This window comes from Pseudopipra pipra, chromosome 1 (genome assembly GCF_036250125.1).
Source record: "Pseudopipra pipra isolate bDixPip1 chromosome 1, bDixPip1.hap1, whole genome shotgun sequence".
Lineage (NCBI taxonomy): Eukaryota > Metazoa > Chordata > Aves > Passeriformes > Pipridae > Pseudopipra > Pseudopipra pipra.
In genome coordinates this window covers 153,203,838-153,231,616 of record NC_087549.1, presented here as the reverse complement: position 1 = coordinate 153,231,616, position 27,779 = coordinate 153,203,838, and the positions used below count along the sequence as shown (strand labels likewise).

The following is a 27,779-nucleotide window of genomic DNA, read 5'->3' as shown; positions in this document are numbered from 1 at the left end:
GGTGGCAGTATCAGATGTTACAGCTGTCTCTGTAAGAAATAGCACAAGGTACAAACTGCACCTGTCCGTGACATGTTGTACAGAGCAGTGGGAGGCTAAATACGAATAAAAGTGAGCCCTGGCGATAACAAGTGTTTGCCTATGGATTTGTTGGGGGGAACATTCATCCCGTTCTAGAGGGATGGCGTGAGCTGCTCTACCTGTATAAAAATGACCTGAGGGAGTGCAGCGCTCCTGGAAAGAACACTCCCAGCCGGTGCTGTCCTTGATTCTCATTTCCTACAGTCCTGCTGCCCTTGACTGCTCCCACACGGACGGAGATGGGAAGGACGCCGGGTTCGTGCTGACGCCTTTTCCTGTTCCTGCCGCCCTCCTTCCCCACCGCGGGGCGGGAGAAGGAGCGGATCCCTTTTCCCGTCACGCCGAGGGGCCGGGACTGGTGCGGGAATTACGGGAACTGCGACATCGGGATGGCTGTGACGGGAGGGGAGCGGGGTGGGATCGGCATGGCGGGACCATCATGGCGGGACCATCATGGCGGGACCATCATGGCGGCCGCGCTGAGGGGACGGGCGCATGCGCGCAAGCCTTCCCGTTGCCATGGGGACCGCGTCAGGCCGGGGTCGGGACCGGGACCGGCCGCGGGATCCGGAGCCGCATCCCCGGTCCCGGCGCTGCCCAGGAGGGAAGGGCGAGACACAGGAGGGCTCTCGCGGTGCCCTCGGGGCCGGGAAAGGCGGTTCGGGTAGGACGGGGGCGGGGGGGGGGTGCTGAAAGAGGGGGTAGCCGGCCTGGGGCGAGGGGGCAGCGCGGCGCTGCCAGGTCCTGCCAGGTCCTGCCAGGTCACAGGGCGAGGCGGGGCGGTCACAGTTACAATTGTAAGGTTATAATTGCGATTTATAAACTAAACCACGAGAAGTTCCGCCTCAAAACGAGGAGGAACTTTACGCGGAGGGTGGCAGAGCGCTGGAACAGCTGCCCAGGGAGGGCGTGGAGTCTCTGCAGACATCCCAGTCCCACCTGGGCGCGTTCCTGTATCACCTGCTCCAGGTGACCCTGTTTTAGGAGGGGGTTGCACTGGATGATCTCCAGAGGTCCCTTCAAACCCCAACTACTCTGGGATTCTGTGAGGAGAGGGAAACCCGCTTTCCACACAGCAGATCCCTCTGTGCCAGGCTTGGAGTCGGTATCCAGGTAGGAAGGGTAAAGGTTGCTCCCAAACCATCAGATAAAGAAGAAACGGCCTCAAGGTGCACCAGGGGAGGTTTAGATTGGATATTAGGGAATATTTCTTCACCAAAAGAGGCTTTGGAACAGTCTGCCCAGGCAAGTGGTGGAATCACCATCCCTGGAAGTGTTCAAAAAACACGTGGAAATGTCACTTGGGGGCATGGTTTAGTGGTGAACTCAAGGATGGTGCTGGATTAATGGTTGGGCTCAATGATTTTAGGGGGCTTTTCCACCACAGTGTTGTGTGAAATAGCTGCACCTTGAGTACTCTGCACACTTCTGGCCTACAGATAATTCATTAATTAATCAATTAATTAATAATGTAGTGCAAGTGGTAAAGAAATTTCTGAGAATAATTGTAAAGATGATTTAAGGTCTAAAATAGCTACTCTGCTAAGAATTCTAGGATATTTTCAGAACAGAGACAACTACTGGTTGAACATGTTGTTGTTTATCTTTAATATCTATAAAGTCAGTGGCTAAATCTATCAAATTTAGTGAGGTCTAATGTAATTGTAAAGTTAAAAAAAAAAAACCCACCAAAACCCAAAAGGACACTGAAACCAGAAAGGCTGTCTAAATTTCATATGCTGTGTCCTTAAGTAAATGGACTCCTTATCTCCATAGGCTTTTTCCAGATCACAGAACCGACCTTAATCAATTAAAATCGATTTTCCAATCAATGTTTGTACAGTTCTTCGAGCCCCCATACCCAGAGCCCTGTGGGCTGTGCAGAGGCACTGGACTCTGCTCTTTGCACTTGTCAATCCTTAGTGCACCTTCTCCAGTGGGTCTCAGCCCATAAGATACACACAAGCACAGGGGTTCATTTGGGCAATTAATCAGTGCATTAATTAGTCAGTGCAGGGTGTGCCTTTGGAAGTATTAAGGGATTGGTTTTCCCAGATCAAAGGTGCACAAGGGTTTTTTTGCTGGCAGCAAATGTCAAACAGAAGGAGAAGAGGCTGGAATACCTCAGAAAGCTTGTTGTGTTTAGTCATCCTAAGGAAAACTTTGAGGAGCAATATTATCACTTTAATGTTATCACTCAGTGCTTAGAAATTTGGGGGAAAGGTGTAAACCACAGTCTTGGTGGCTAGTGCCTAAAGGGAGCAAAAAACACACCCAAAAATGGGGGGATTTGCACCTTTCCTGAATATGGGAAGCCCTTTAGTCAAGGAGGGCTGGATGGCCCCAAACAGTCCATGTTCCTTTTAGCCACGTTGCCACACTCACTTGGATTTGGCCCCAACCTGCTCTTCTGTAAAAATATTTATTCAAACAGATCTGTTTAAGAGCATTTTAAAGCACTGAATTCTGGAGTGAAAAAGACCTGCCTGTTTAAAAGCCATTTAAGGAGAAAGGTGCTTGAAGCAAGGCTGTGGGGCTGGAGGGGAGGAGGTGGTGGGAGACTCTGCAGAGGTCAGTGAGGAAAAGCTGCAAAGCAGCTGCCAGAAGAGGATGTTTTTCAAAGCAATGCTGATCTCTGCTCTCTGTCACTTTTTATTTCGTTGTGCTTTTAGAAAACAATGGAGTCAGACATAAAAGTGAACCAAGATTTTAAAAGCCAGTTTAAGGCTTATCAGAAGCAACAGCAGAGGCGGCTGCAAAATGTGATGGAGAGGAAGAAGGAAAAGCAGAACAGTCAGAAGGATAATGGCAACACAGGGGAGACTTTAGGAACCCCAGATGATCTAAACCTGTTTGAAGTAGGACAACTTGTAAATGAAGATGGCAGCAACAGGTAAAGTGTAGCAGGACCATTCCTTCAGGAAGCCACAGAAGTATGTTTGGCTCATGATCTTATGAAACTCAGTATTATTAAGTTGACAGGGCACTTTCTGCCTTCACATCTTGGGCTTCTGAGAAGACTCTCCCTGTCCCTACCATGTTTACCCTCAGGGCATTGTGATTATTTATTGTCACTTATAATCAGTGTTTCACAAATGAAGGGTGCAAGGACAGAGGGGGTGAGGGTGACATGTGAGGGGCAGCCAGGTTCTATCTGACAAAATCCAGTCATTTGGGGTCGCTGACACCCTCTGCACTGTTGGTTAGTTCCTGCCTAACCTTTAAGCAAACAGGTTCCCTACATGAGGAATTTCCAAAGATGGATGTAGGCAAAGCAGCAAATGGGAGTAAGCCAAAGGCCTGCTGTGCAGAAAAGTGTTCCCCAGGCTATCTTTGCAATATATCCTGATTTGGAGGATCACAAGATTCCCAGGACATTGGACATTCTGGTGTGGATCTCCCTCAATCTTGGGTGTTGGGGTTTTTTTGAGCTGAGTACATAATTCAATTTACTGAAGCAGAGATCTGAAAACCCTGCTCAGATCATTTCTCTTCCTCCCAGGAAGGGAACCCAGGATTGAACCACTGAACCTTTCAGGTGCCTCTGGGAATGTGTTGTTCGTGCTGCAAAGGAAATCTGAGTGGAAACAGGGAGCTGAGCTTCCAGAAATTAATGTTCTCACCATTGTATCATTGCCTTCTTCACACACTGGTCCCTCAGCAGGGCTGTCTGATTTGCCAAGTTGTGCTCCTGATCTGACTTCTACAAGCTGACCTCTTCCCTTCAGCATTTTGTCCTGGTACTCTTTAGAAGATTATGGTGGAGATCTGATTTTTTTTAAGATTTTTGGGAGACTGATTCCCAAAATGTTCAGATGTTTGTCTGGTGAAGGAAAGGGGTTTGGGTGCTCCCACAGCACACCCTGTGCAACGTGCATCCTCTGAGGTGCAGAGTACAGGAGAGTCCCAGCAGTTCTCTGCTATTTACAGGTCAGTAGTTTGAGCCTGAGTAATCCCAGAGTTATCATTTACTTCTGTTTCAGTGGCACTGGCTGTTAAAAGTCCCCATTTGACACAGCAGATTTATCTATATTGCTCTTTACTTATGTACATCAGCATTTAGCAGAAGAGTGGTTATGAGTGTATCAAATCCAGACAGGATTTGCTTCTAGAAGGGATTCACCAGGATGTGCTTTGCAGTATTCCCATGAGAACATGTTAGAAATTTGTTCCAGAGGAGCAGGACTCCATATGGGCTGCAGTGGCAGTGATTTTGGCCTGTCAGTGTTGTTTATAGCAGCACTTGGAAAACATTCTCCCTTCAGAAGTCTCCCTCTCTCTGAGCCTTGGGAGTTCATTTTTCCTTCCTCCCATCCTACTCCCAAATCTTGTTTAAGGGAGTGTTTAGCTGACAGTTCTTCCCTTCTGATTTGTTCTCTCTGTAACTTTTCCCTCCCTGCTCTGTTTGGTGCTTTTAAGTGTGCTTAAGTGACATTCCCCATCACATGGAGAATCTGTAACAAGATTGGGAAAGACACAGTTTAACAAAAGTTAAATTCCTTATTCAGGATAATTTTATTTTTTTTTTTGCCTAAATGGTGCACACAAGTTGGGAAATCACCTGAATTCCTGCTCACAAGCTTCACCTGCCTCTGTTTCCTTGAACTAAGTGAAAAGGGTCACCTTTTGCAGCCTGTTTCTTTTGGCTGATTTTCTGCAGCTGAGGCACTTGGGTGGAATCTGCTGCCCCCTCTGTAACGTGTTGGGTCACTCTGGGATGGGGTGGGAAGTTTCTCAGAGGAGACTCCAGCTCAGTGTGCAGTTGGGATTTCTGTGCTTTTCCTCAAGACTTGGAAGCCAGCTCTGAGGAGGACATCCCTGATCAGGTGTGTTAAGAGCTTAGAACTTTCCTTTCATGTTAATCCCATAACTGTTAACAATCCCTTTGTCCCCGTGTCTCTAATTGGATCTGAGTTCTGTTGCTCGCTTCTGTGAGCAGTCCATGTGGGAATAACTCAGTTGTGCCATTTCTCAGCTCACATTGCTGCCTGCTTTCTTCTCCTTTGTAAACAGCTGCCTTTGATCTCCCTTTGATTTGAAGCTTTGAAACAGAAGTGCATTTCTTAATTACGGATTGTGAATCCTCTCCTGGACTGACTGTGCTGTTTATGGCAGTGCTTTAAGGGGTCATTTATTCCAACAAGTGCATTTGGAGGGTGCATTTGAAAGCTCTCGAGTCCAGTGGGTGCAAAAGGCTTGCTAAAACTTTGGAATAGAAAAGATTGAGGTGATTATTGAGATATCTTGCCTGGCTGTGGCTGTGTCTACACATACCTACTGTAACAACTGAGCTTTGTCCAAATCAAATCTCCAAACTATAGAGGTTCAGGGTTACCCTGTAAATAATAAAAATCTAGGGGTCAATTCATGCAGCTGATTTAGGTGTCTGATGATACCTGAGATGCTGCAGAGCATTGGGGATTTCCACATGGGAATCATAGATTGGGCACAGGAGACCTGGAGCAGGTGGGGAGCCCAAATAGCACCTGTGGGGGGGGTAACTGAATTGAGTCCCAAGTTTTCTCAAGGACCCTGTGTCAGGGAGATTTGATAATCCTGAATTCCCACAATGGAACTGAGCCCCTGAGGCCACAGCTCCTAGATTTAATATTTGGAGGACCCATCACGTAAGGGCAGCAAAGAGATTTAAAGTTATTAATTCTCTGGATGTCTTGGAGAGATGAACCCCTCTAAATGTTACCAACTGTACTGAAGAATAGGAGAAGCAAGGCTGTTTCTTCCCATTCAGAGGCTTTTTTTGATATTCTGTGTTTCCAAATGAATTCTGAAAAGCACCATTAACAATACAAACTGATGCCAGTCTGTGCTGGTGGGGTTCCAGGAGAATCAGGTGAGGACACAGGAAATTGGTCTTTTATGAATTGCTCTAAAATATTCATTATTAAAGAAAGGACCCCAGGAGCAGCTTTTGTAGTCGATGCTCTGTTGGATTCTGTTGGCTTTGTTAAGCATAGAAAATAAAGCCTGAATGTCCCAGATGCTGAATGCTGAGCTGCCTGATTCCCTCTGAAGAACCAGGTGAGTGAGACTGAGATGACACTGTTTGGTAACCTCAAGAGGACTGAAAATGTACCTGTTCTGTGATGTTTTGCCCCAGACTACACAAGAAAGTGCAGAACTTTTTAAGAAGGAGCTAACTGAATAGATCAGATCATCAGCTTGTGTTCTTATGTAAATTTTAGGATATTCTGCTTAATTCAGTAAACTCACTCCTGATAAGCTCAGCTCATCTGTCATGCAGTCAGTTCATTACTTTATTTTTGGAAGTATTTGAAGCACATCACAGTGAGATTTGCCATTATGGCTTCTTTTTTTCCCAGGTTTCTCGAGGCTGGGAATGAGCAGCTGCAGGATCAGCTTCGAGAGGTCCGAGATGAGAACTGCAGATTGTACAAACTGGTGACAGAGAAAGATTTTGAAATAAAACAACTCCAGAAAAAAGTCCAGGAGGACAGGTTGGCTTTGGCGGGTAAACACAGTAACTTCGTATTCTCACCACCTTGGTTGGATGCTGATGGCAGCAAAATGTCCCTTAAAAGAAATATGGTGCTCTTTTAGGGTACACAGTGATCTCAGTTCCCTACAGATCTCCAAACTCGTTATTGGCCCAAAAAGGTGATGTTTTGTAGAAATCATATTTCAGAAAACTTTCTGTTGATGTCAAAGAGCTGCGTCGCAGCTTCCTCTGCTGCATAGAGTTAAATTCCTTATTCAGGGTCCTTTTTTTTTGCCTGAACAGGGCACATGTACGGTTCAAAATCGAGCTTATAAGTGGCTTGAGTGTCCTTGGAAAACTGAACTGTGCAGGCTGCACCTCCTCCACTGGGTGCCACTGTTGGTCAGGACAGTAGTGATGACCAGGCTGCCTGAGAAGGGGGAAACCAGCAACAAACAGAGCTTCACAACATTAAATTACATCTTAATTCTTAAAAACTTCCTGTAGTTGGTCCATAGAGGAGATGATAAGCTATTCCTGGTCAGGACCAGGAGCCAGATGTGCTGTTTCACCTTCTCTGGCTGACTAATGCCAACCTTATTTGCATTGTGGCAAGAGGCTCCCCCACGTTCTTGGGAATGAAAAGCTTTGGTTAAGTGTGTGCAATGAATTTGGAGACCATCACAATGAAGCCCCAGCCTGGCTTTGGTAAGTTTACTACTCACTGTGGTCCTTAAAGGCCATTATTTGCCATGAAAACTAAGGTAAAAGTAGCTCCTAGATGAGAGGGGGAGCACAAATCACATGAAGGAGTAAGAACAGTGGAAATGCTTTTAAAAAGAATAAGTTGCTTTTAAATGCTTTTTTAAAAGCATTTCAAATGCTTTTATAAAACTAAATTCATGCTCTCTACAAAGTTTTTAGCAGTGATATTCTGTTCTCAGCAATATTCTGTGTAGCCCCTTTAATGTCTCTGTAGTTACATGGGACTCAGAATTCACTAAAGAGTGATCTGTCCTCCTTCATCTCACCCCATTTCTTGGGTATAATGTTCCCAGATGTCAGCAGAAAAGCAATTTCTTCAGAGCACTGAAGGAGGATGAAGGAGTTAAAAGGAATGGCAGCAGCCAGGTTCAGCCCTCACACGCCCCACCAAGGATTTGTCATTGCAGGCTCACATTCATTGCTGAGCTGGAGGTTCCTGTGGACATTGTTTGCAATTATATTGATTTTGCACTTGCACAAGAGCTTTCCTTCACCTGTGTGATGTGAAAGCCAAGTGGCACTAAACAGCCAGTGCTGGGGTTTGCTTTATTTGTGACACTGATCCCAAAGCCTCTGTGAGGAGGGAGAGAATGACGTGTGTGTTTAAGAGAGCAATTAAAGGAATAATACAGTCAGGCTCCAGGGATAATCACAGGGGACATATAAATAGGCACAATGAAATTTCCTGGACATTCTCCAGGACCCAGCTGTAATATTGTGCCTGACCTTTGGGGACAGATGTCTAGAAAATGTTCACACCTCTGTTTCAGCAACTCCTCCTGTAATAAACAACCAGGCAAAGGAGAGTGTTGTCTTCTTCTGTGATATTCCAAAAAATCCTGTTCATGACTGCCCTTCCCAGCAGTGAGCAGAAAACACCTCCACCCTTTCTAGGGGGTGATGTTGCTACAGCCACTGCTGTGGCCTTGGGACACTGTGGCTGTTGCTGAAGTGTGAAATGTGGCTTTGCTGGCCCTGGTGTGATGCTGAATGAAAGGCCCAAGCATTCCAGCTGGAATCACTGATGTCTCTTCCCTCTCTTGTTCATTTGAGTGCCTGGCACAGCTCTGGGAGGAATGGATTGGACAATAAAAGTACATTGTGCGCCGGGCAGAGAACAAAAGCATCATCTATTCTGAATCTTGCCTGTAAGATGTGAACTCTGCTTTTATGTGTCCTTTTCAGGGACTTCTGGGTTAGCTGGAGATGTTGCAGCCACTAAAATAGTGGAATTGGCCAAAAAGAACCGTGAGATAACTGCTGAGGCCGAGAGTGAAAGAGCCAAAGTGAAGCAGCTGAATCACAAAGTCAAGGAGCTGGAGAGAGAAGTGAGGCGGTTTTCTTGTTCTCTTTTTGCATCCTAAAACATAGAAATTCAGTGTTTGGGATAGAAAATGGGTTTGACTCGTGTTCACATGTTGAATTTGCTCTTATATCCCTGTTTACTTTGGGTTCTGCCCATTTCTGTCCATGATAGGAGAGAGAGGGGTGTGCCCTCAGCTGTTTGCTCCTCTGAAGGAGGGGCTAGGAAAGGATATCCCTAAATTATAATGACCCAAAGATTTGTTAAACAGCAATTAGAAATGTTCATTTGTATTTGAAGCACAGAGGTTTTTCTGATTATTTTTTTTGTGTGTGAGGAGGAGCAAATTTCACTCCAGTATGTCTTAGATTCCCACCTCATTAATACCAGTCAGGAATTTGTACTCTATTCTCCTAAGCTTCATTCATCCACATAAATAAAGCTGTTTTCTGGCACAAGTATTTATAGAACTGAGACATCAACAAACTAGATCATGTAAGACAGCAAATCTTCGCTCAGGCAGATTGATTTTTCTGGTTTACTATGATTTTTTTATATGTGCCAACCTTTCACAGGAATAATTTTACTCAAGTGACTGCTGAAATGAAAATTGGATGCCTCGATGTCAATCTTTACTTTGTCCTTTACTTTGTCCTCTTCCTTACACAATATTGGTGAATTTTTTTATAATTTTCAATGTTTTTTTATGAACTTTGCTTTCTTAGAAGACATCAGTTACATGGATCAATTATGTTTATCATGCTGACAGATGCATTTTGACTCCATCTTTCACAATCACTTATTATCATAAGTCATGCATCTATCTGAATTTTACCCCAGTTACCTGAGAGATCAAGAAGTCATAGATTAAATTAAATTTTGGAGAACTCCTGCATAAATCCAGAGTGTTCTGGTCAGAGGGGTCTTGTCAAACAGTTGGCAGGTTGGCAGAGAAGCATCAGATGTATGTTGGGACCTACAAAATCCCATAAGGAGTGGAGCAAGTCATGAATAATTTAAAGGAAAACCAACTTGGTTCTAATGCACTACTGCAGAGGTGTGATGACCATTATTCAAACAGAAATTTAAAATATTCTCAGACATAGAATATATATAATATATATAAAATAATCTCAGATTTTGATCCAAAAAGAAAGTACCACAGACATTTCAGGAAAGGAAATATAACTCAAAGAAAAAAGAAAATTTTCAAGAAACAATAACTATTTGTCAAAGCAGAGATGGACATTTTATATATGAACAAATCTGTCCCCAGACACCAGGAAAATCCAAATAAAAACTAAATACAGTAACGTGCCTCATGTGAGGAGAACCACAACGTGAACCCTACGGAAACTGTGCCCTGGTCCATGGTTTGTATTTTCCCCACCTAATTTGGGGTGTCTCTCCTCTAAATTAATGGTGACTGGCTGAGTTTGTGGGTTTTACTTGTTCAGTAGAATTGTATGAAAATATAAAAGATGGGTAAAATTAAAGCAGTATTGGACACTGGGAGGTATTTATCAAAAATGTTGAGTGATAGATAGAAAACACTGTTATTTTATGTATTTTTAGCTCTTTGCTTGCATGAAAACTGAGTGTTTTAACATGATTGTGTTTCCCCAAACAGAATGGAAGGTGTGGCCACTGAGCAATCACTTGGCAAGGGGTTTTGCATGTAAGCAAAGACTGCAGAGGGATGTTTGCAGAAAACTTCCATAGAATTTGGGCCAAAAGCTGCCAAATCCAGTTGGAATTCCTCATTCTCAGTCCATTGACTACAAGAGTTTATGAGCTGGATAGAAGGGGTGGCCCTAACTCATAAGAAGGGGTGATTTTAGAGCTCTGTGTTTCCCCAGATGCTGCTTTAATGAAAAAGCTGTTCTTCTGTTCAGGCAAATAATTGAGATTTTTCCACCCACCTCAAAGAATGAAGTCCCAACCCTTTTAAAGCAACACTTCCTGGCCTTTCCAGCTCCAAATTCCTGCGCTCCCATCCAGTAAGAAGTCTTTGCAACCTCAGCACAGGGCTTGATTCAGGGCAGGAGGGGCTGTATGTCTGCCTTCCTTTGCTGTGATGAGCAATAGGGGACATATTCTTTATTCTTCACGGGCTAAAAAATGCTACCTTAGAGCTATCAGCTAAAGAAAAAGAGCCTTGACACCATTAAATCTCAGCTGTAGGGCATCAAGTAGTCATTTCTCCTTTTATATTCCTCTGGTGAGTAGAATATGTGCTTTTTATGAAATATCCTGGGCTGGGCAGGATTTACATTTATGTGTATAAACACTAATTTTATGTACCTATGGTGATAAAATGCCCCAGGAATCTCTATACTTGAAATCTGATCCCATCTCACCAAGTCAGAGACATTTGTTGAAGTTATTCCACAATAAAATAACCCATGACTCTTTGGGAAGCATTTCAGGGAAAAAATATTCTTTCCTACTGACTGTGTTTAAAAACAGGAGAAAATTAATTATTTTTATAGAGTTAATAAACATCCATATTTTAATTTTTTACTAATTAACACACCATAGAGGGATTCTCTTCACTGCATCCATTGTACAATAACAATGTTTGGGGTTTTTTTCCAGCTACAGGCAGCTGTCGAAAAAATACATTCCCTTGGTGGTGGTGGAATCAAGGAATCAACTCTGAAGATGCTGGAAGAAAATTTGGTATGAACTGTAACTGAAGAGAGGAAATCAGAAGCTGATACTCAGTGCAGTCCTTTCCTTAGGACAAGGATGTGTCCCTGTCACCAGTTTTGTGACCATGTTCAGTTTATACTTCCCAAATACCCCAAAAATCAGGGAGGAAATGGGTCTGGAAAGACAGATTCTGTGATCCTGATAAATATGTGGTTCTTAATCACTTCAGTTTTCCCCTGAGGATTCTGTTCTTACCGAGTACATTCTTCTCTTCACAGGCTGAAAGTCCAGAGGTGAAAGCACTGCAAGAAAAATTAAACACAGCCAACTTTAAAGCCATGGAATATCGGAACCAGCTCCAGTCCTCCAGACAGGAACTGAAGATGACCCAAAAGGTACCATTTCAGGATGCATTTAAATTATCATTTAATTATGTGTTTGGTTTTAATACAGGTTTCAGTCCCATGGAAATCAATGGGATTAAAAACTGCTGGAAATAAAGCACGTGTTTAAATAGTTTGTTGGAGTGACATCCAGAATAACCTTTTCCTCTTTGATTCAGGATGGATTTAAGTGTTTCTATGTGCTCTGTTTCCCCTGGTTTCCTTAGTTTGTGTAAGAGACCTGCAATGCAGATCAGAGTAGAGAGTATGGTCCTAAAAATAGAACTCTGCTGACCTTTTTATAAATAATTTAAATGCTCTCCATACTAAGTTTAGCTGTGTCAGAATTGTGCAAGGGAATTTGGCTCAATTCCTGATGGCAAGGGTGTGTATTTAGACAAATTTAGGCAAATAAATGCCCTATTTAATTATGGTTAAATATTCATTATATAAAAAATAACGGCATATATTGAAAACTGTTGGTAATGCTTGTGTTTACTGCTAGAGAGAGCCCCAACACTTCTATTCAAGCCTCACTGTTGGTGTTAATCCCCTTTTTCACAGCTCTTGGCAAATGAAATTGGGGAAGATGTGAATATTCAAAGTCTCTTGGCCAATTCTGGCAGCTGGCGTGGACGGGCCCAGCAGATCCTTGTTCTCCAAAACAAGGTAAGTGAAGACTCTGGGTGGTGCCACCTCAGCTGGAGGCTGGAATTCTCTTTCTAAGTGTTGATATCACCTCAATTTAAAGTAAAGGTACTGTTAATTCTTCATTAATTCTTAAAATCTATAGTAATTACTCTATTGCAACCATGCAAGGTTGGGTATTTAACTGGGAATCTTTCACATCTGTGTGAAATGAGTGAGTTGAGTGACCCTGGAGAGCTGTGGCAGCTGAGTTAAAATCCCAGGGTGTTTTGAAGGTGCCTCCCTCCACTGAGAACAGAAGGAGCCCTGTCAGTGTCTGTGCTCTGACTTAGACACCTTTGTTCAGTGCCTAAAGTCAGATGGGAAGAATTGAGGCCAGATAAGATTTTCAAGTTGTTCCTTAGGGAGCTTCAGTAAAATCTTTAACTCCTGAATCTTCTGAAGGGCTGAAATGTCAGCTGGAGACAAGGAGGCAGCTTTGTCTGCATCTAAATAAAACTTCTCTCAGGCAATTTGATACATAATTTTCCTACTTTTCTGCTATTTAATTATATGCCATCGAACTGTGATTTCTGCGCTCTGATTGACCGGGGTTGTTAACCTCTGCTTTCCCTTGATCAAATCACATTTTCTTCTGTTATACCCCCTGCCTGGGGTTCATCTGAAGACTGTACATACTGTTCTCTGCTCTAAAGCAGACTTCTTTCTGAGACAGTCTCCTCAGGCCCCTTTTGTAGTCAGTGGGGATCTTGTAAATACAGTCACTGGATCAAAAGTGAGGCAGGTCCATCTTACCTTGGATCACACCTCCAGAACAGGCAGAGGAACTGAGCTGTGGCAGTACCCAATTCCTTCTGCTGACTATAAAAGGAGTCTGCAGTGAGTAGGTGACAAGCAGGGGCTGAGTTCACTTGCCTACACACATTTCAGATGCTCTGGAGTGTCTGCCTGGCCTCCACATGTGGCTCCAAAAAGCCACAGATCTCCCACGTGTCCCGAGTCAACCAGAGGTCTGGTGTCATATCTCTTTCCTGCACAGATGCCCTAAAATCTGCATGTTTTATTAGCAGCTAAATTTAAATTTGAAAGACCAGACACTGCTCTATGGTAGTTAATAATATCAGGAATTAATATGAGGATACACTCTGAGCTGCCTTTGGTTGTGCCCCTTTTGTGCTGGACCCCTGTGCTCCTGACAGATGCCTGGATGAGTCGCCATTATTGTCCCCTAGGTTCGAGAGCTGGAGAGTAAGCTGGGTCAAAACAAGACCAGAAGATCAGTGATGGACATTGATGAGGAATTCCTGGCCCTTGAGGATCCAAGGAAGTTGTCAGCCCAGGAGAAGCACTTGCTGAAACTTCGCAACTTGGAGAAAGAAAAGAAAGAAGCTTTGGAGGTAAAAACCTGTGAACCAACAGAGTCCTGTTTGGGCGTGTGCTGTGTAATAATTTGCCTTGCAGGGTGTGTTACACCCTACCCAGAGACCATCTCACAAACCCACTTGATCTGCTGGAGGAAGTTCTGCCCCACTCCACAGACAAGCCCTGCTAGAGCTACATCCAAATTCCAGAGTGTCCTTCTGGCCCTTGGTCAGGTGTGCATTCTTCTTGCAGTGTTAGAAACAAACATCACATGGCACCTGTAGGATGGACAGGGAATCAGACCCAGCCAGAATGGATTTAGGAGGGGCAGGTCCTGGCTGACCAACCTGATCTCCTTTTATGACCAGTTGACCCTCCTGCTGGATGAGGGGAAGGCTGTGGATGTGTCTACCTGCACTTCAGCAAAGCCTTGGATACTGTCTCCCATGGCACACTCCTGGAAAAGCTGCAGTCCACAGCTTGGACAGGGGCACTCTCTGCTGGGTTAGGAACTGGCTGATGGCCAGTTCTTAACTGGTGGGAAATGGTGCTGCATCCAGTTGGGATCTGGTCACTAGTGGTGTCCCCAGGGATCACTGCTGGACCCAGTCCTGTTTACTGATGATCTGGATGAGGGGATTGAGTCCACCATCAGCAAATTTGCAGATGACACCAAGCTGGGGGGGAGTTTCCATCTGCTGGAGGGCAGGAGAGCTCTGCAGAGGGACCTGGACAGGCTGGATAAATGGGCTGAATCCAATGGTCTGATGTTTAACAAGGCCAAGGGCCGGGTCCTGCAGTTTGGCCACAACAACCCCTGGCAGCACCACAGAGTGGCTGGAGAATGATCAGGAGGAGAGGGACCTGGGGTTTCTAATCAACAGGAAGCTGAACATGGGCTCAGGTGTGCCCAGGTGGCCAAGAAGGCCAATGGATCCTGGCCTGCATCAGGAACAGTGTGGCAGCAGGAACAGGGAAGTGATTCTGCCCCTGGACTCAGCACTGGTGAGGCCACCCCTGGAGTGCTGTGTCCAGTTCTGGGCCCTCAGTTCAGGAAGGACATGGAGGGACTGGAGCAGGTCCAGAGAAGAGCAACGAGGCTGGGGAAGGGACTGGAGCACAAGTGCTGTGAGGAGAGGCTGAGGGAGCTGGGGTTGTCCAGCCTGGAGAAGAGGAGGCTCAGGGGAGACCTCCTCACTCTCTGCAACTCCCTGACAGGAGGGGGGAGCCGGGGGGGAGGTTGGTCTCTTCTCCCAGGAACCAGCAGTAGGACAAGAGGGCTCAGTCTCAAGCTGTGCCAGAGGAGGTTTAGGTTGGACATTAGGAAGAAGTTTTCCATGGAGACTGCTCAGCCATTGGAATGGGCTGCCCAGGGAGGGGGTGGAGTCACCATCCCTGGAGGTGTTTAAGCAGAGACTGGATGTGGCATCAGTGCCATGGGCTGGGTGACAGGGTGGTGTTGGGTCATGGGTTGGGTCATGGCTCATGATCTCAGAGGTCTTTTCCAGCCTGGTTGATTCTCTGATCTCCCTCACACTTCCTCCATCTATGTGGCTCTGGGCTTCTCTATTTGAACAGAATAAAGTTGAGAATCAACCTAATCCACTCAGATTCCTGAGCAGACAGACCCTTTTTTGATGTTGGCAAGCAGCAGCGTTTACAATTCCTACTTCCTTAGGGGTGATACAATATGCCAGTCCCATTTTTTAGTCTTCTTTAAGATTCTACCAGGTAATGTGTGATTCTTTGTGCTCCCCAAAGCAGCTGGGGCCTGGTGATGGGTTATAACTGTCATATCCCATGGTGTGTTTGCATCCCTGCAGAAACTGGCCGGGGAACACCGCGCTCTCCAAAACAGCCACGAGGAAGTGAACAAAAAACTCAATGCATCAAAAGCCAGGAACAAAATCCTGTGTGGTGAACTGAAAATCCTGAAGGCACAGATTGTGACCTTGCTGGAGAAAGGAAAACACGACGATGAGCTCATAGATGCCTTGCTGGTACGGTCTGACTTTATCTGTTGGTCCCAGCCCTCTTTCTGTAAGTGGTGAAACATGATGTCATTCAGTGACACAGACAACCTTGGGGGATACAGGAGCCTGATGAATCCAACTGTGACAGCCAGAGGTTTCCTAGTCAGCTAAAGCCCTTCTGCATTTTGGGTCAGGTCATGTAAAGGCTGCAAGACAGCACCAGGTGTGACAGTTGCAGTCAAAGCTGCAAGAATTGGAAGAAACATTTTGCAGAAGGATTGAAATAGGATTTGTCTTGTAGGTAGAGGAAGAGCTTCATTCCTGACCCATGGAGATGGACTGTATTGTCTGTTCTACTTTCAGCTCCATTGGTAGATTATTTTTTTTCTTTAGAATGCCTGCAGTTTTGCAAGATTTCCTTTCTTTGTAACACAGCTTTCATTTATTGTGTTAAACAGCCAAAACCACACATGAGTTCTAAACTATCTGCACATTCACTGGCAACAGCTGAAGCTGAGAGGGTTTGGCCCCTTCAAAACCAAGAGTTTCAGCAGACTTAAGGTGCTGAAAAAGAAATAAATGACTGCTGTCATGGTATTGCAGGGTTCTTTATTCCTGCCATGGTTCTAAATAGCCTTCCCTAATTAAAATAGTAAAAATATATATATATATTAGAGATTATGCCAGTTCTTAGCAGGGTTAGTTCTGTGTTTCCTGATCCAACTCCTCACCAGTTTCAAACCACTTGGATTTCCTTGCTTCTGTGCACAAGTTTTAGCTAAGGCATGTTTATAACTGAGCAGGAATTCACCCTTCTCACACCAGGCACTGTGAGGAGCTTGGGTGCTGAGCAGCAGATTATAAGAGCCAAATAACAGTTATTTTTGCCAGATCTGAGCATTCTCACTAAAATTATTGCAGAAAGATACAAGCTTATTTGGGAAGGGATGGTTGATCTGTTTTTTCCCTTATATCAAGGATGTACTTTCCTTGCAGTTTGTTGGCCTGACAGAACAAACTGTCTGACAGGTATTAGATTTGTCAGTGTGAAAGAAAACCTCCAAAACTCACTGGTGAAGCCGCCTGAACTCATAGCTGTCACCTCACAGTACCCTCATCTTTTAATGTCACTGTCACACAGTCTGATCATGGGCTAATTTCACAAAAATCACATTGAAATCTTGACTTTCATCCAGTTTATGAAAAATTAATTCACCTTCTTTGTCCAAGGCTTGCTCTGTTTTCTGTTACACTGAGTAGCAAAGCTGCTACTGAATCAGTGAGCTGCAAATTGAATCTCTCAGTTGCTCAGGTCAACACAACAAATCAAACTCCTAGAGCAGCACTGGTGAAACCAGTGTGCTCCCACCAAGGAATGGGTTTGGCAGGGCAGGAGGTTGTCCTACCATTCCTAAATGGAGATTTGTTTGGATGATGTAAATAATCATGGTGTACAAAATGAAGATCTCACTCGTTGTTTCTATTTTATCAGAGCCAGCAGAAGCAAATGCAGGAGATCTTAAAGGACCTGAGCCAGAAGGAGGATGAGAACAAGGAGTCTTGGAAAATAGGGCAGATATTGAACAATGAGACTAAGGAACAAAGCTGCCTCATAGAGCACCTCAGGGAGCTGGTGGCAAAGGTTAAAAAGATGGAAGAGGCGATTGGGAAACTCACACTTCAGGTAGGAGAACAAATGAACCAGAAAAGCACCCTGTGTCATCAAAAATGATCTAGATCCTTGTTGTCTGAGGTGCTACCTCGAGACAGTCCTACTGACAGTCTCTCCTGGTGGAATAATAAAACAGGAATCCTCTTTTGTAACTCCTCAGTTTCTTTCCTGTTAGTACATAACTTTTCTTCAAGTTGTTTAAGGAGCAAGAAAACATAGAAATATCAATCCCATCCACAAGTGGCTAAATGTCAAGACTGTCACTTGGCTGACAGCAAGGGCTGGGGCTCCAGTGGGGAGTTCTCAGTGTTCACAATCCTTGGCTGCTGAAAGGAGGAAGCAAACAAATATGTTAAACCAACATCAGCAGGCTGCTGATCCTACAGTCAGGTTTTATTAATACTTAGACATCCAATTCCCAGCGATCTAAAACACTCCTAGGGTTTTATGGTGAGATTGTGAATCTGCCAAATACCTCAGTAATGGGGACTGGAACACTGAACACAGGATAAAACCTGGGTTAGGGACACAAACCAGCTGTGCTGGCAGTGGTGGTGCCACACTGTGGGTTCTCCAGTGCCACTGTGCACCCTGATTTCATGGGGAACTGCACTTTTCTTTACTGACTCTTGCTCTGTTTTCATCCTGCAATGGATAGAAATGAAAGAAAAGCTTCTGAGGAGGTCCTGTAAATCAAAAACTCTGGCATGCTTTTAGCAATAATTATAGGCTGCTGATTAGGCATTGATGCAGCTATTTGCCTTTGAACTGTGTAATTGGTTTTATAACCTGCTCCAACATTAACAGAAGGAATCTGCCCATCAAGGGGAGGGTTCAGGAGCTGCTGATACACCACCTTCTGAGCACTCTGAGGCACCTCTGGCACCAGGCAGCAGTGAGGTTGCAAGGACTGACTCTGCCCGGTAAGAAGACCCCAAATGTCAACGTTTAAATTTGTTGGGAGTAATTCAGCAGTCTGGTTTTCCCAGGCAGTTTTATGAAACCACAAGTGCTTTGTGCCAGCAGCTGTAGCAGCCTGTTTACAGTATATGGGAATCTCTAATCACATTATCTCTTGGACTTTTGTCCTGGAACAGAGAAGGATATACAGACTTGCAGACATTACTAGATTTGGCATGATGGTAGTGCAGCTAATTCCTTCTCTCCAGCTCAGATAATGTTTATGTGGTCAGCTTAAGTGCCTGGGAGTCTTTTTCTCTTATGAGAAACAGGGCTTCTAATGAGGAGACTTCTGTGAGCAGGGTGGTGAATTAAAACAAAATGCCATTTTAGGTAAGCACTAAATCACTGGTGCACTATTTAAATCAATAAATACACTTTGAGTAGAATTTACATGCAGCAATGTTGAAAACACACCACATCATTTGTTCTTAACAAACCCCCTTTTTAAAGCTTGGTTGAGGACTGTGTAAATTACACTAATCTTAAAACAGCAATAAATCTGATTTTTGTTTACACTGATGTAACTCTGGGTCACTCTGGCTGTGTAAAGATATCAAAGCAAGTTATATCCTTTCCTATTAAAGTGCTGGGTTTGTTGCTAAAGAGTTTGTGGTCTAATTGACAATGAGGATTTGAGACTGGTCTTAGGGGGATGGAGGAAATTTTTCATCAAGTTGCAACTGATTTTGTCTCTGTCATGTTATTTTAGACCCTGAATTTGGCTTTAAAATTGTCAGCTGTATCCCTGAGTCTAGTGGAATATTACTATAAAATTCAAGAAGAATTCTATTCAAACATCCTTAATTTGAAAGTTTCTGCATCTCCATTGTTGTACCATTCAACTGCCTTTATCCTCCCACTTGTAACTCTGCAGAAGTTGTTGGGCTCTGATGGAGCAAACCTATATTTTATCCCCTTTTTTTTTTTTTTTTTTTTTTTACTTCATATGTTTGCTGATGGTAAGCAGGAAAAGGAGGTTGGGTAATGGCTTTGCAGAAGCCACTAAGTGCAGTGCATAAATTATTGCCTGTGGACGTGGCTAAAGGCCCTGCCATGGAAAGAGCTGACGTGTCAGGTGGGCAATGAATGATCCTGAAAGCTGTGAGAGCTCTTAATAACTTGGTCAGCAAGGCTCACTCCTTCCATTAACTTTAATATGCTGATGAACTCTCTATTCTGTTTTACTGGAGTAAATCATCTTTTCCTATCAGGAAAGATGAAATGAAAAATGCTATAAATAGGAGCTGAAGCCCCTCAGAGAGGGGGAAGTAAAAAAATCTGCATTTTTAGACTGGGCCAAGTCTGTCATTATCAGTTTGATTTTAGGATTAACCACTCCTAGCCTAGGAGGCAGCTCTGCCTTTTCCTCAATATTAAGGCTTTATCCTCTTGTTAGCTGCAGCCTAAAGACAAGGAAACCTGGGCTAAGCCTACAGGGACTTGCCTTTAGGCAGCTGAGTTCATACTGAGAAAACAAGCACACACCAAAATTTGATGTCCCAAACACACATATCACTGGGTATAAAACTCATCCAGAGTGGAAGTGATACTCCAGTGTGATCAGTTCACTCTGACACATCTTCATGAGGGTTTTCACAAAGCAGAAGGGTTCAGAAAAGTGTATTTTTAAAGGGCATTTGGAAATGCAAGTTGTGGACCTTGTTGCAGAGCAGGAGTTCATGTGGTTGTGGAAGTATGTGACATAAAAACAATCAGAGGAGCACAGTCACCTGGGGGAAGGTGTGAGCTGGGAGTGCTCTTCCCTACAAGGTGGGAATAACCACAGACATTGGGAAATGACAGGAGTTCTTGGAATACTGCCTGACAAAGCTTTTCTCCCCTCAGCACAGTGTCCAGTATGGGCCACATGCTTGTGGAATCAGCAGCCACAAGGCCTTCCCTTCTTAGGGATGACATCCCACCTGGAGGGTAAGGATATGAACTTCATCTTCAGCAAGAGGTGTCCCACCACACGCCACAAGCTGCTGGCAAGCCTTGTCCTTTTCTGCCTTGTTTCTGGAAGAAGTAGCTCCTTTTACCATCCTTCCTACCTGATACTGCCCAAGAGCTTTGGCACAGGCTCTAACGTCTTCTTGCTATCTTAATTTTTTAATTGATTGCTGATATGACACCACATAAATCCATTTTTTTTCCCATTTTTACTCCCAACCACCAAGATTTCTCTTGCTTTTTGTTCTGAAGGAGATACCCCTGAATGCAGAGAGGTCAGAGAAGTAATGAAGTGCATAATAATGGGATACATGGGAAAACTGCCCCTTCCTTTCATCACATGTTGGGCACAAGAACAGCCATTGTAGTAGTGCTGCCTGAAGCCTTTCAGAGGGAGAAAATCAATAGCAGGGCATTTAATAGCTGAGTGTAGCACTTTGGAGATAGAATCCTCTTTGGCAGGAGCAGTGGGAGGAGAGTCAGGGATAATGAGTTGATCAGAGGTGGAAGTTTGGGTTTTGGGGGTGATGGGAAGGGGAAGCATCCTGGAAACCCCTTTCTAATGAAACTCAGAGGGGCTTTATTTCCAAATATTTCTGTTCTATTTATTATAGTCCAGACATTGCTGCTGGGGGTGGGTAGCGAGCCTGGCTCTGCCTTCTGGCTGAACCTTCAGACAAGTGTATTTGGATATGGTTTTCAAATCCTGCCTTTGTTTCTTTTCTTTCATTTCTGGAATGGGAAACAGCCTCTCTGTGCTTGTGCTGCTTTCAGGCTCCCTGGCACCGACATTCCAGAGGGGAAGGTGCTGCAGACACAGCTCACGGAGCACGGGGCTCTGTGCCAGGCTGCTGAGGTGGAGAGGGACGGGCTCCTGGCACTGATGACTGTGCTGCAGAAAAGGTAGAGCCTGATCCTGCCTGTCCTTTGTGGGATCCTGTGATTTGGGAACACTCAGAGTCTCTAACATGCAGCACAGCACATGGGTACAATGGGATCCTTTCCTTAAATAGGGGCTTTTACTTTTTTTTTTTTCTTCTCAATTTTCCCTGCCTGGCTGATGATTCATTTCTTTTATTATCCTTTTAGAACAAAGGGCAGAAAAAAACAGAGCCATCTTCAAGCTTGCTGCACCAAGATAAAACTAGCATTCCTGTATTTATACATTCATGGAAGTATTTAGGCAACAACATTATTCATCAGTAGTAAATACTGTAATTATAGTTATAATCTGACTTATGTTCCAAAGCTTCTCCCATTCTTTTTAAGTTTCACTGTATACTTTCCTAAATGAATTTCTTCTGGTTTAACTGAAGCATAGCATTGATTTTTATTTGAAATTTCATTTTCTATTATTTAGTTTGATGTAAGATGATGTTAAAAGCCAGCTATGTTTTGGGTGGACAAGGGAAGCAAGGTCTTTTCTCTTTGGACACCTTTCAGCTACTGCTATTTTTTTTGCCCCCCAGTTAGGGAATGTGTGTTATTTTGATTCCCAAATCTGTATCCTAAAATAGGAAGCATGTTTTTGTCTGTGTGTTTGTTAATACAATAAGCACAGTTTGCTTACTTGCTTTATTTGACAATGGTTATCATTCTCACTTGTCTAACTTTTACCCTGTGTGATTAATCACAGAAAAAAATACATACATTTTTTTAAGAACCTTGGAAAAGATGCTTTTAAGGGCTAAATCCTGCGAATACATGTTAGGAAAATCTTTTTCATGTTTGTAAGCCCAGTGACTTTAACAGAGCTTTGCAATCAGATATAAGGATGGAGGTGTGATGGGTGAGATGGGGCCAGCACCACTGTGGGATAAGGAAGAAGAGAGCTGATGAAATGCACAGTAAAATGCATCATAGACTGATGATTCAGCAGCTCCACAGTTATCACACATTTATCAAACAGGTAACATAAATTTTGTGAGACTGTGTGCAATAACTCTTGGATAATATAGCACCCAGTCAGATTTCAACATCAATATATGTAAAAAATAACCAAATAAATCAGGCATTCCTCCTTTTCCCTCCCCTTTTGGAGTGTAACAAAGCTCAGGTAACACAGACAATACTGAAATCAAGAGAAGAGCACAGGGGAGGGTGAAAAGTGGGATTTTTCTACAGCGTTTTGGCTTAAGTTATTCATGTTGGCAAATTATGTAATTTAAAAAACAAGTAATCTTGTCATTTTTCCTCCTCTTTTTGTCTAATGTGGATGCTATAGGAGCACCTGGTCAGATGAAAGTTTAGTGAATTCAGAGCCACTGAGAGAAATAAAACATCTAGTGGCACATCCCCAGCCTGGGAATTCACTTCCACAGGAGGTCGAGTCCTGCCCGGAGCTGGATTTTTAAGACAGTGATATAATTTTATTATAGTTGTAATGTTTATTTTTTTCTTTTTAGTTATGTCAGCTGGGAGTGAAATAAACTAATCAAATCTCTTGGTTCAGAGAGTAATCAGCATCCCCCGTGGCCTCAGGAAGGGAATTCTTTTATTCTGCACGTTGCAGCGAGGCAATTTGTGTTTCTCTCCGGCTTTAAACTCCTTTAAAGCACTTGCTATCAGTCACTGCCCCACAGGATGCACCAGTGACTGTGTCTGTGGGTGCACATTAGACTCCTGCAGTTAATTTTCTAACGTGTGTGGGGTGAATAGAGGCAGTTTGCTCCCCTGTGCTGCTCTGCAGAGTGAACCATCCGTTTCTTTTCCACTCACTCCCTTCCACGGCCAAGTTTATTAAAAGCGACATCAAGTTCCTTTTCTTCCCTGCAGGTAACTGACACAAACCAGCTAAATGCTGCACAGTGCTTCTATAAACTGTCTTCCTTCCAGATTTTCCCAGAGTGCTTAAAAAAATGCTGTTTGTTATTCCTGTACTGAAAGATCCCTCCTCAGCAATCCGCAGCTTTCCTGCTCATCCCAGTGGTGAACTCACAAAAGTTGAGGGATCTATGGGATCTAAGCAACCTCCAATTACAAACCTGTTATTTCTAACTGTGCACATCAGTTAATTCTGTTTTGCATGTTTGGAAGATGTCATATGAAACAATTTCACTGGGATTTCTGCCTTTGGATGCATGGAAAACCCTTTTCCCTCTGTTGGGAGCTTTGCAGCATGAAGCAGGATTCAGCACCAGGACTGATTTGACATAGACTCGACATAAATAAACTGAACTCCCTTTTTTTTTTTTTTTTTTTGCCTGTCAGGGTGGAGGAAAGCAGCAATAAAGTCTGGGAAGCTGAGAAGAGGCTTCAGAAACAGCAGTGGCAAAGTGTCGTTTTGGAACAGGAGCTTGAAAAGCTGCAAACAGATCCAGGGAAAAACACAACAGGACAGAAACCACCCCTGTGGAGCAGAACAGGTGAGGTGGAACACTCAGCCACAGCTCTGCCCCCCATTTCACCTCTGTGTTAGCAGACAGCAACAGCATTTGGGCTCCATCTGTCAAACCCAGACAAGGGCCTGACCTTGCACGTGGTGCCCGGGACCTGCCCAGATCCAGTGGAACAACACAGGAGGGAAAATCCCAGCCCCTTTAATTCAGGAGGGGTTTTGCAACAGATTTAAGTGGGAACAGGATTTTTGCAATGTGGGGTGACAGTCTCTAGATTAAAAAAAAAAAAAGACTTGCTCCTGCTCTGTGTTGCCCCCACAGCCACTTTCTGTGCTCCCTTTGCTCTTCTGCCTGCAGGATCCAGCTGAAGGTTAAGAGCAGGATTAAAGGACGCATCCCAATTTAAGGCCTGTCAGTGCCCATGAAAAACTAGTCCTGGTGATGAAGTAATTAGATCTGGTGTAATTTATTATCCCGTGAACGTGATAATCTCCTGCTATAAATATGAAAGCCTCACTGGCATAGTTAAAGGAGAAGAATTCATGGTGGATGTTAAAATTTTTATTTCCCTGATCAGGTCCTTTTATTGCTTAAGGACTCTGATTCTGTAAAGTGTCTAAACCAATAAAATGGCACATATTCTTAAGGAAACTTTTCCAGTGTTTTGCCTTTTAATGTCTATTTTCGTGAAGTAAAAAAGCTGTAAATGCCAGGAGATGAACAGCAGGAAGGGTAATTTCAATTGGGCAAATGTTGGGGTGGTGTCAGGCTGAGTTTGGGTGACCAGAGGGACCACAACCTTTATCCTGAATGGGGACTGAGTAAGTGCTTCAAACCAACTGCTCTCTGTAAAACATTCCTTAGAGCAGGATTGTTGTGCCCTTAGAAAGAGTTCCAGGCCACACTGACTCATTCTCATGTGTTTTCCTGTGAGCACTAATTTTTTTGGAGTTGCCTTACCTGTATTAACTGAGAGCCTGAGAGCAGAAAAACTTAGATCCCCATAGAAACCAAGGGTCTAAAAACAAAGTGCTGTGGCCTCTTGGATCCAGGACATTCCTCTTGGTAAGAGAGCAGTGCTGGGCCTCACAGAACTCATATCATGGGATGCTCTTTGTGATTCCCAGGAGGATTTGGAGGTGAGAGGCTTTGGAGCCCTGCAGATGCCCAGAGGAAGAAATCAGGGTGTGTGTAGGGACTGGTAGTAGCCAGGAGAGATTTGTGGGAATACAGCTCTCAGTGATACACTTTTTCCTGATTAAACAGCATAGGAGCATTTTGGTGCTGTCTTTTGGAGAATTTAACTGAGTTTTTGAGTGCTCAGACTTTTGTACAACCCCATGAAGGGTTGATGTGTTGTTCTGTTGTCATACATGTGCTCCATGTATATTTTTCCTTTCAACCTCCAAGAGATAAAGAGATAAACTTTGAGGTCCTGAGCCATTTTGGTCAGGTTGTTGTGCTGTAATAAGGTAATTCACCTCTGGTGGTTGGCATTTCACAGCCAGAGGAAGCAGCAGCTCTTAGCAGTGTGACAGATTCCCTCTCACTAAATATTTAGTTCATTAATCTTCTCTGCTTAAGGACTAAAAGCAAAAGTAGAAAAGGATTGGCAGTAAGACTAATAAGAAATCCTCTCTAAATCCATAAGATGAGTGGGTAACAATCTGCTTCACTACCCTGCTTTGATGAGAGCTCAGCCCCTTGTGATGTGCCAAAACTTTCTGGAGTTTGTACAAAAACTGAGTCTGCAAGTCTGTAATTCACCTCTTCAGAAGAGCATGGGGGTTATCTGAATGCTTTCATGGCAGAGAGTTGAGGAAATAAGAAGAAATGAAAAGCTTGAATATAAAATAGAGACTAGAAAACCTGCTAATTAACATCACAGTTTCTTTTCTTTCTGAAAGTGCCAAATTAGAGAGAGCTGATCTAATTGCTAATCTAATGTTTCTAGTCTCTCCAGTTCAAGGGAAGTAGATAATGATGCTAAGTAGGTAGAAACAACCCAGTTGTGTTTTAAAATTATTCAGGCTTTTCATTTTCCATGTTTGGTTTTTTTTTAACCTGTCTTATCCAAATTCCAAATTATCAAAGAATTATCCCAGAGGAGGACAGGTAAGTAACAGCAGGTTTTCCTCAGCCCTGTAAAACACAGCCCCAAGATCAAAAGCATTTCTTGGTTACACAGCACAACCTTTTCTTCTGCTTTGTTTTTGTCAGAGCTGAGGAGTTTCCAACCAGCTCCTTTTAGATATTCCACATTTAGTGTTCTAATACCAAACTTACTTATTTGAAGAGATTTGATGTTCTGAGGGATGTGAATTCAGAAAAGTGATACAGCAGTGCACCAAACCAGCAACACAAGCACAAAACAGCAGTTGCAGTGTACAGTAGAATCACAGTGTTTTGGCTTCTCCAGTCCCAGTAGTAAATTTTGAATCATATTTTTTGAATTATATTTTCTCTATAACCCTGAAAAAAGTTTCTGTGTCCCCTTGAAACAATAGGAGCTGCATCTTTGGGGTGGACAATCCTAAATAAATTTAGAACCTTAGTTTGAAGCACACACCGAAGTACATTTAACTTGTTGTGTTTATGCTGAGGGTCAAAGTGCTTTACAAAAGCTGTTTCAAAATGTGCCACGTGCAAACGTTGTCACAGACACTCAGGAAGCAACAGTTGTCAGCATCTGAAACACAATTACAAGGTTAACATCAAAATAATCCTTTTCAGCTGTTCCTTGTCACTTATTGTTTTGGTCACTTAAATATTGTGGATTAATTATTTCCCTCTCACTTTAATATTATGGATTAGTTGTTCTCCTCTCTACACATGTATTACTGCATTTAGCCCTGAAATGCAAATTCATCATGTTTTTATTTTGCTGAAAGGAGACTAAAATAAAAGTCTGTCCTTACAGTATTATCATGGATATACGTAGAATTTAATGAATTCCTTAGTATTTGTTCACTGTTTCTTGAGATTTACTCATTAAAAACAATTGCTTGTTTTACTAAAACTCTATTTTGTGATTAATTCTACAGTCCAGTCTGTGGGTCACTCAAGACTCCCCTTAAATGTGAGTGACAGGAAGGAGCTCCCTGCATTCCCCCTGTCCCAGCTGCCCCTGGAATCACAGGGAGAGGAGCTGAACATGAGGTGAGTTTTCCCTCTCTCCAAGCTGTGTTTACCCTTTCCCACCTCAAAAAGGGAGGGAACAAGCATTAACTCTGCTCTTTCTCATGCCTGTCACAAAATCACCAGAGATCTCGTGTTGAAGAGTCTCTTCCCCAAAACAGAAGAGCTGTTTTGATTTGCTTTGGAGCTCCACAGCTCACAGGAAAGTTTTCCCTTTGTTTCCTCCTAGGCTTGTGACCCAGCTGGATGAGAACAAAGCTCTGCAGGCTGCTTTGGAATCAACTGTGAGAAAGAAAGAGGAAGATTTTAAACTGTATCAAGACACAATGGAGCAAGTGAAGAAAATCTTTTTACAGGCCATTGAGCAGCAGAAACAGGAGAAGAGTTGAGGGAGATATCCCGAGCTCTTTGGGCTGCAGAGCAGGGAGAGAGCCCAGGCATCTTGCCTGGGAACTGGAGCAGTGGCAGTGTAGTTTTGCAGCCTCAGATCTTCAGCATTTACAGGAGAGGATGAGAAACAGAGATGAAATACAAAAAGTAGAGGTTTCATGTGTCAGCAGATTCTGTCTGTGAGTTGGCAAGCAGGGCTGCACAGGCTGGAGTTGGTGCACTTAGAAAGCTGCAAATCCTCAGTGGGATTTTGGGCAAAACCTCTCTGGTTTCAACACAATGTTCCCTGAGAGGGCTCAATATTCAATGTGCCTTTATCAGCTCAGGAAGGAATTTGCTGTACAAAAGTTAGGCCAGCCCCCTTCCTTGGAACAAACTGGGTTCTGTTTTTATCAGCACACTGATACCTGTCTGTCTCAGGCTTTCTGCAGCACTTCAGTGCTGAGGGACAGGGTTAGCCTGGCCTGTGAATGTCTGCAAGTGAATTTTGGGGTGGCTCCACTCACCATTCCAGCCTGTTTCTTTGCTTGAAGAGGTTTCTGAAACTCAGTGGAGTTTCCACTGAAAAGCTACACTGTGCAGATCACCCCTGCACTGAGTCAGACCTGCCTTAAACTCAGCCCATTCCACACCAAATTCACCATCCAGGTTATGAATTCCCTATTTCTGGGTCTCTGCATTCATCCATCAGGCAGATCTTG

The 27,779-nt window shown here is 43.7% G+C and overlaps 1 protein-coding gene and 1 long non-coding RNA gene across 5 annotated transcripts; one reads left to right on the top strand and one right to left on the bottom strand.

Moving 5' to 3' along the window:
* Positions 1-505: 505 nt before the first annotated feature.
* On the top strand, positions 506-27,235 carry CCDC13 (coiled-coil domain containing 13). 4 transcript variants are annotated; one of them, XM_064639644.1, is made up of 16 exons: positions 506-745; positions 2,754-2,974; positions 6,423-6,571; positions 8,489-8,631; positions 11,205-11,288; positions 11,540-11,656; positions 12,209-12,313; positions 13,525-13,689; positions 15,478-15,654; positions 17,120-17,311; positions 18,110-18,222; positions 20,108-20,191; positions 20,987-21,115; positions 23,423-23,577; positions 26,595-26,709; positions 26,918-27,235. In XM_064639644.1, the coding sequence occupies exons 1-16, from the start codon at positions 521-523 to the stop codon at positions 27,075-27,077; spliced, it is 2,334 nt and encodes a 777-aa protein (XP_064495714.1). In that variant the 5' UTR covers positions 506-520; the 3' UTR covers positions 27,078-27,235. The 4 variants fall into 4 exon arrangements, with proteins under 4 accessions (XP_064495714.1, XP_064495705.1, XP_064495722.1 ...); XM_064639635.1 differs by having other exon boundaries at positions 18,107-18,222; XM_064639658.1 differs by lacking the exon at positions 506-745 and adding an exon at positions 844-1,194 and having other exon boundaries at positions 18,107-18,222.
* LOC135404951 (uncharacterized) lies at positions 11,101-27,779 on the bottom strand. The gene is made up of 2 exons (XR_010425726.1): positions 27,688-27,779; positions 11,101-17,625 (listed from the first exon to the last, which is right to left on the bottom strand). It is a non-coding gene; the product is annotated as an uncharacterized LOC135404951 (long non-coding RNA).

Bases quoted from the DNA above. Each gene is read 5' to 3' on its own strand.
- CCDC13 (XM_064639635.1), top strand. From the start codon at position 521: ATGGCGGGACCATCATGGCGGGACCATCATGGCGGCCGCGCTGAGGGG. The intron at 11,289-11,539 runs GTATGAACTGTA...TTCTCTTCACAG, and splicing joins AGATGCTGGAAGAAAATTTG to GCTGAAAGTCCAGAGGTGAA. The intron at 18,223-20,107 runs GTAAGAAGACCC...TTCTCCCCTCAG, and splicing joins GCAAGGACTGACTCTGCCCG to CACAGTGTCCAGTATGGGCC.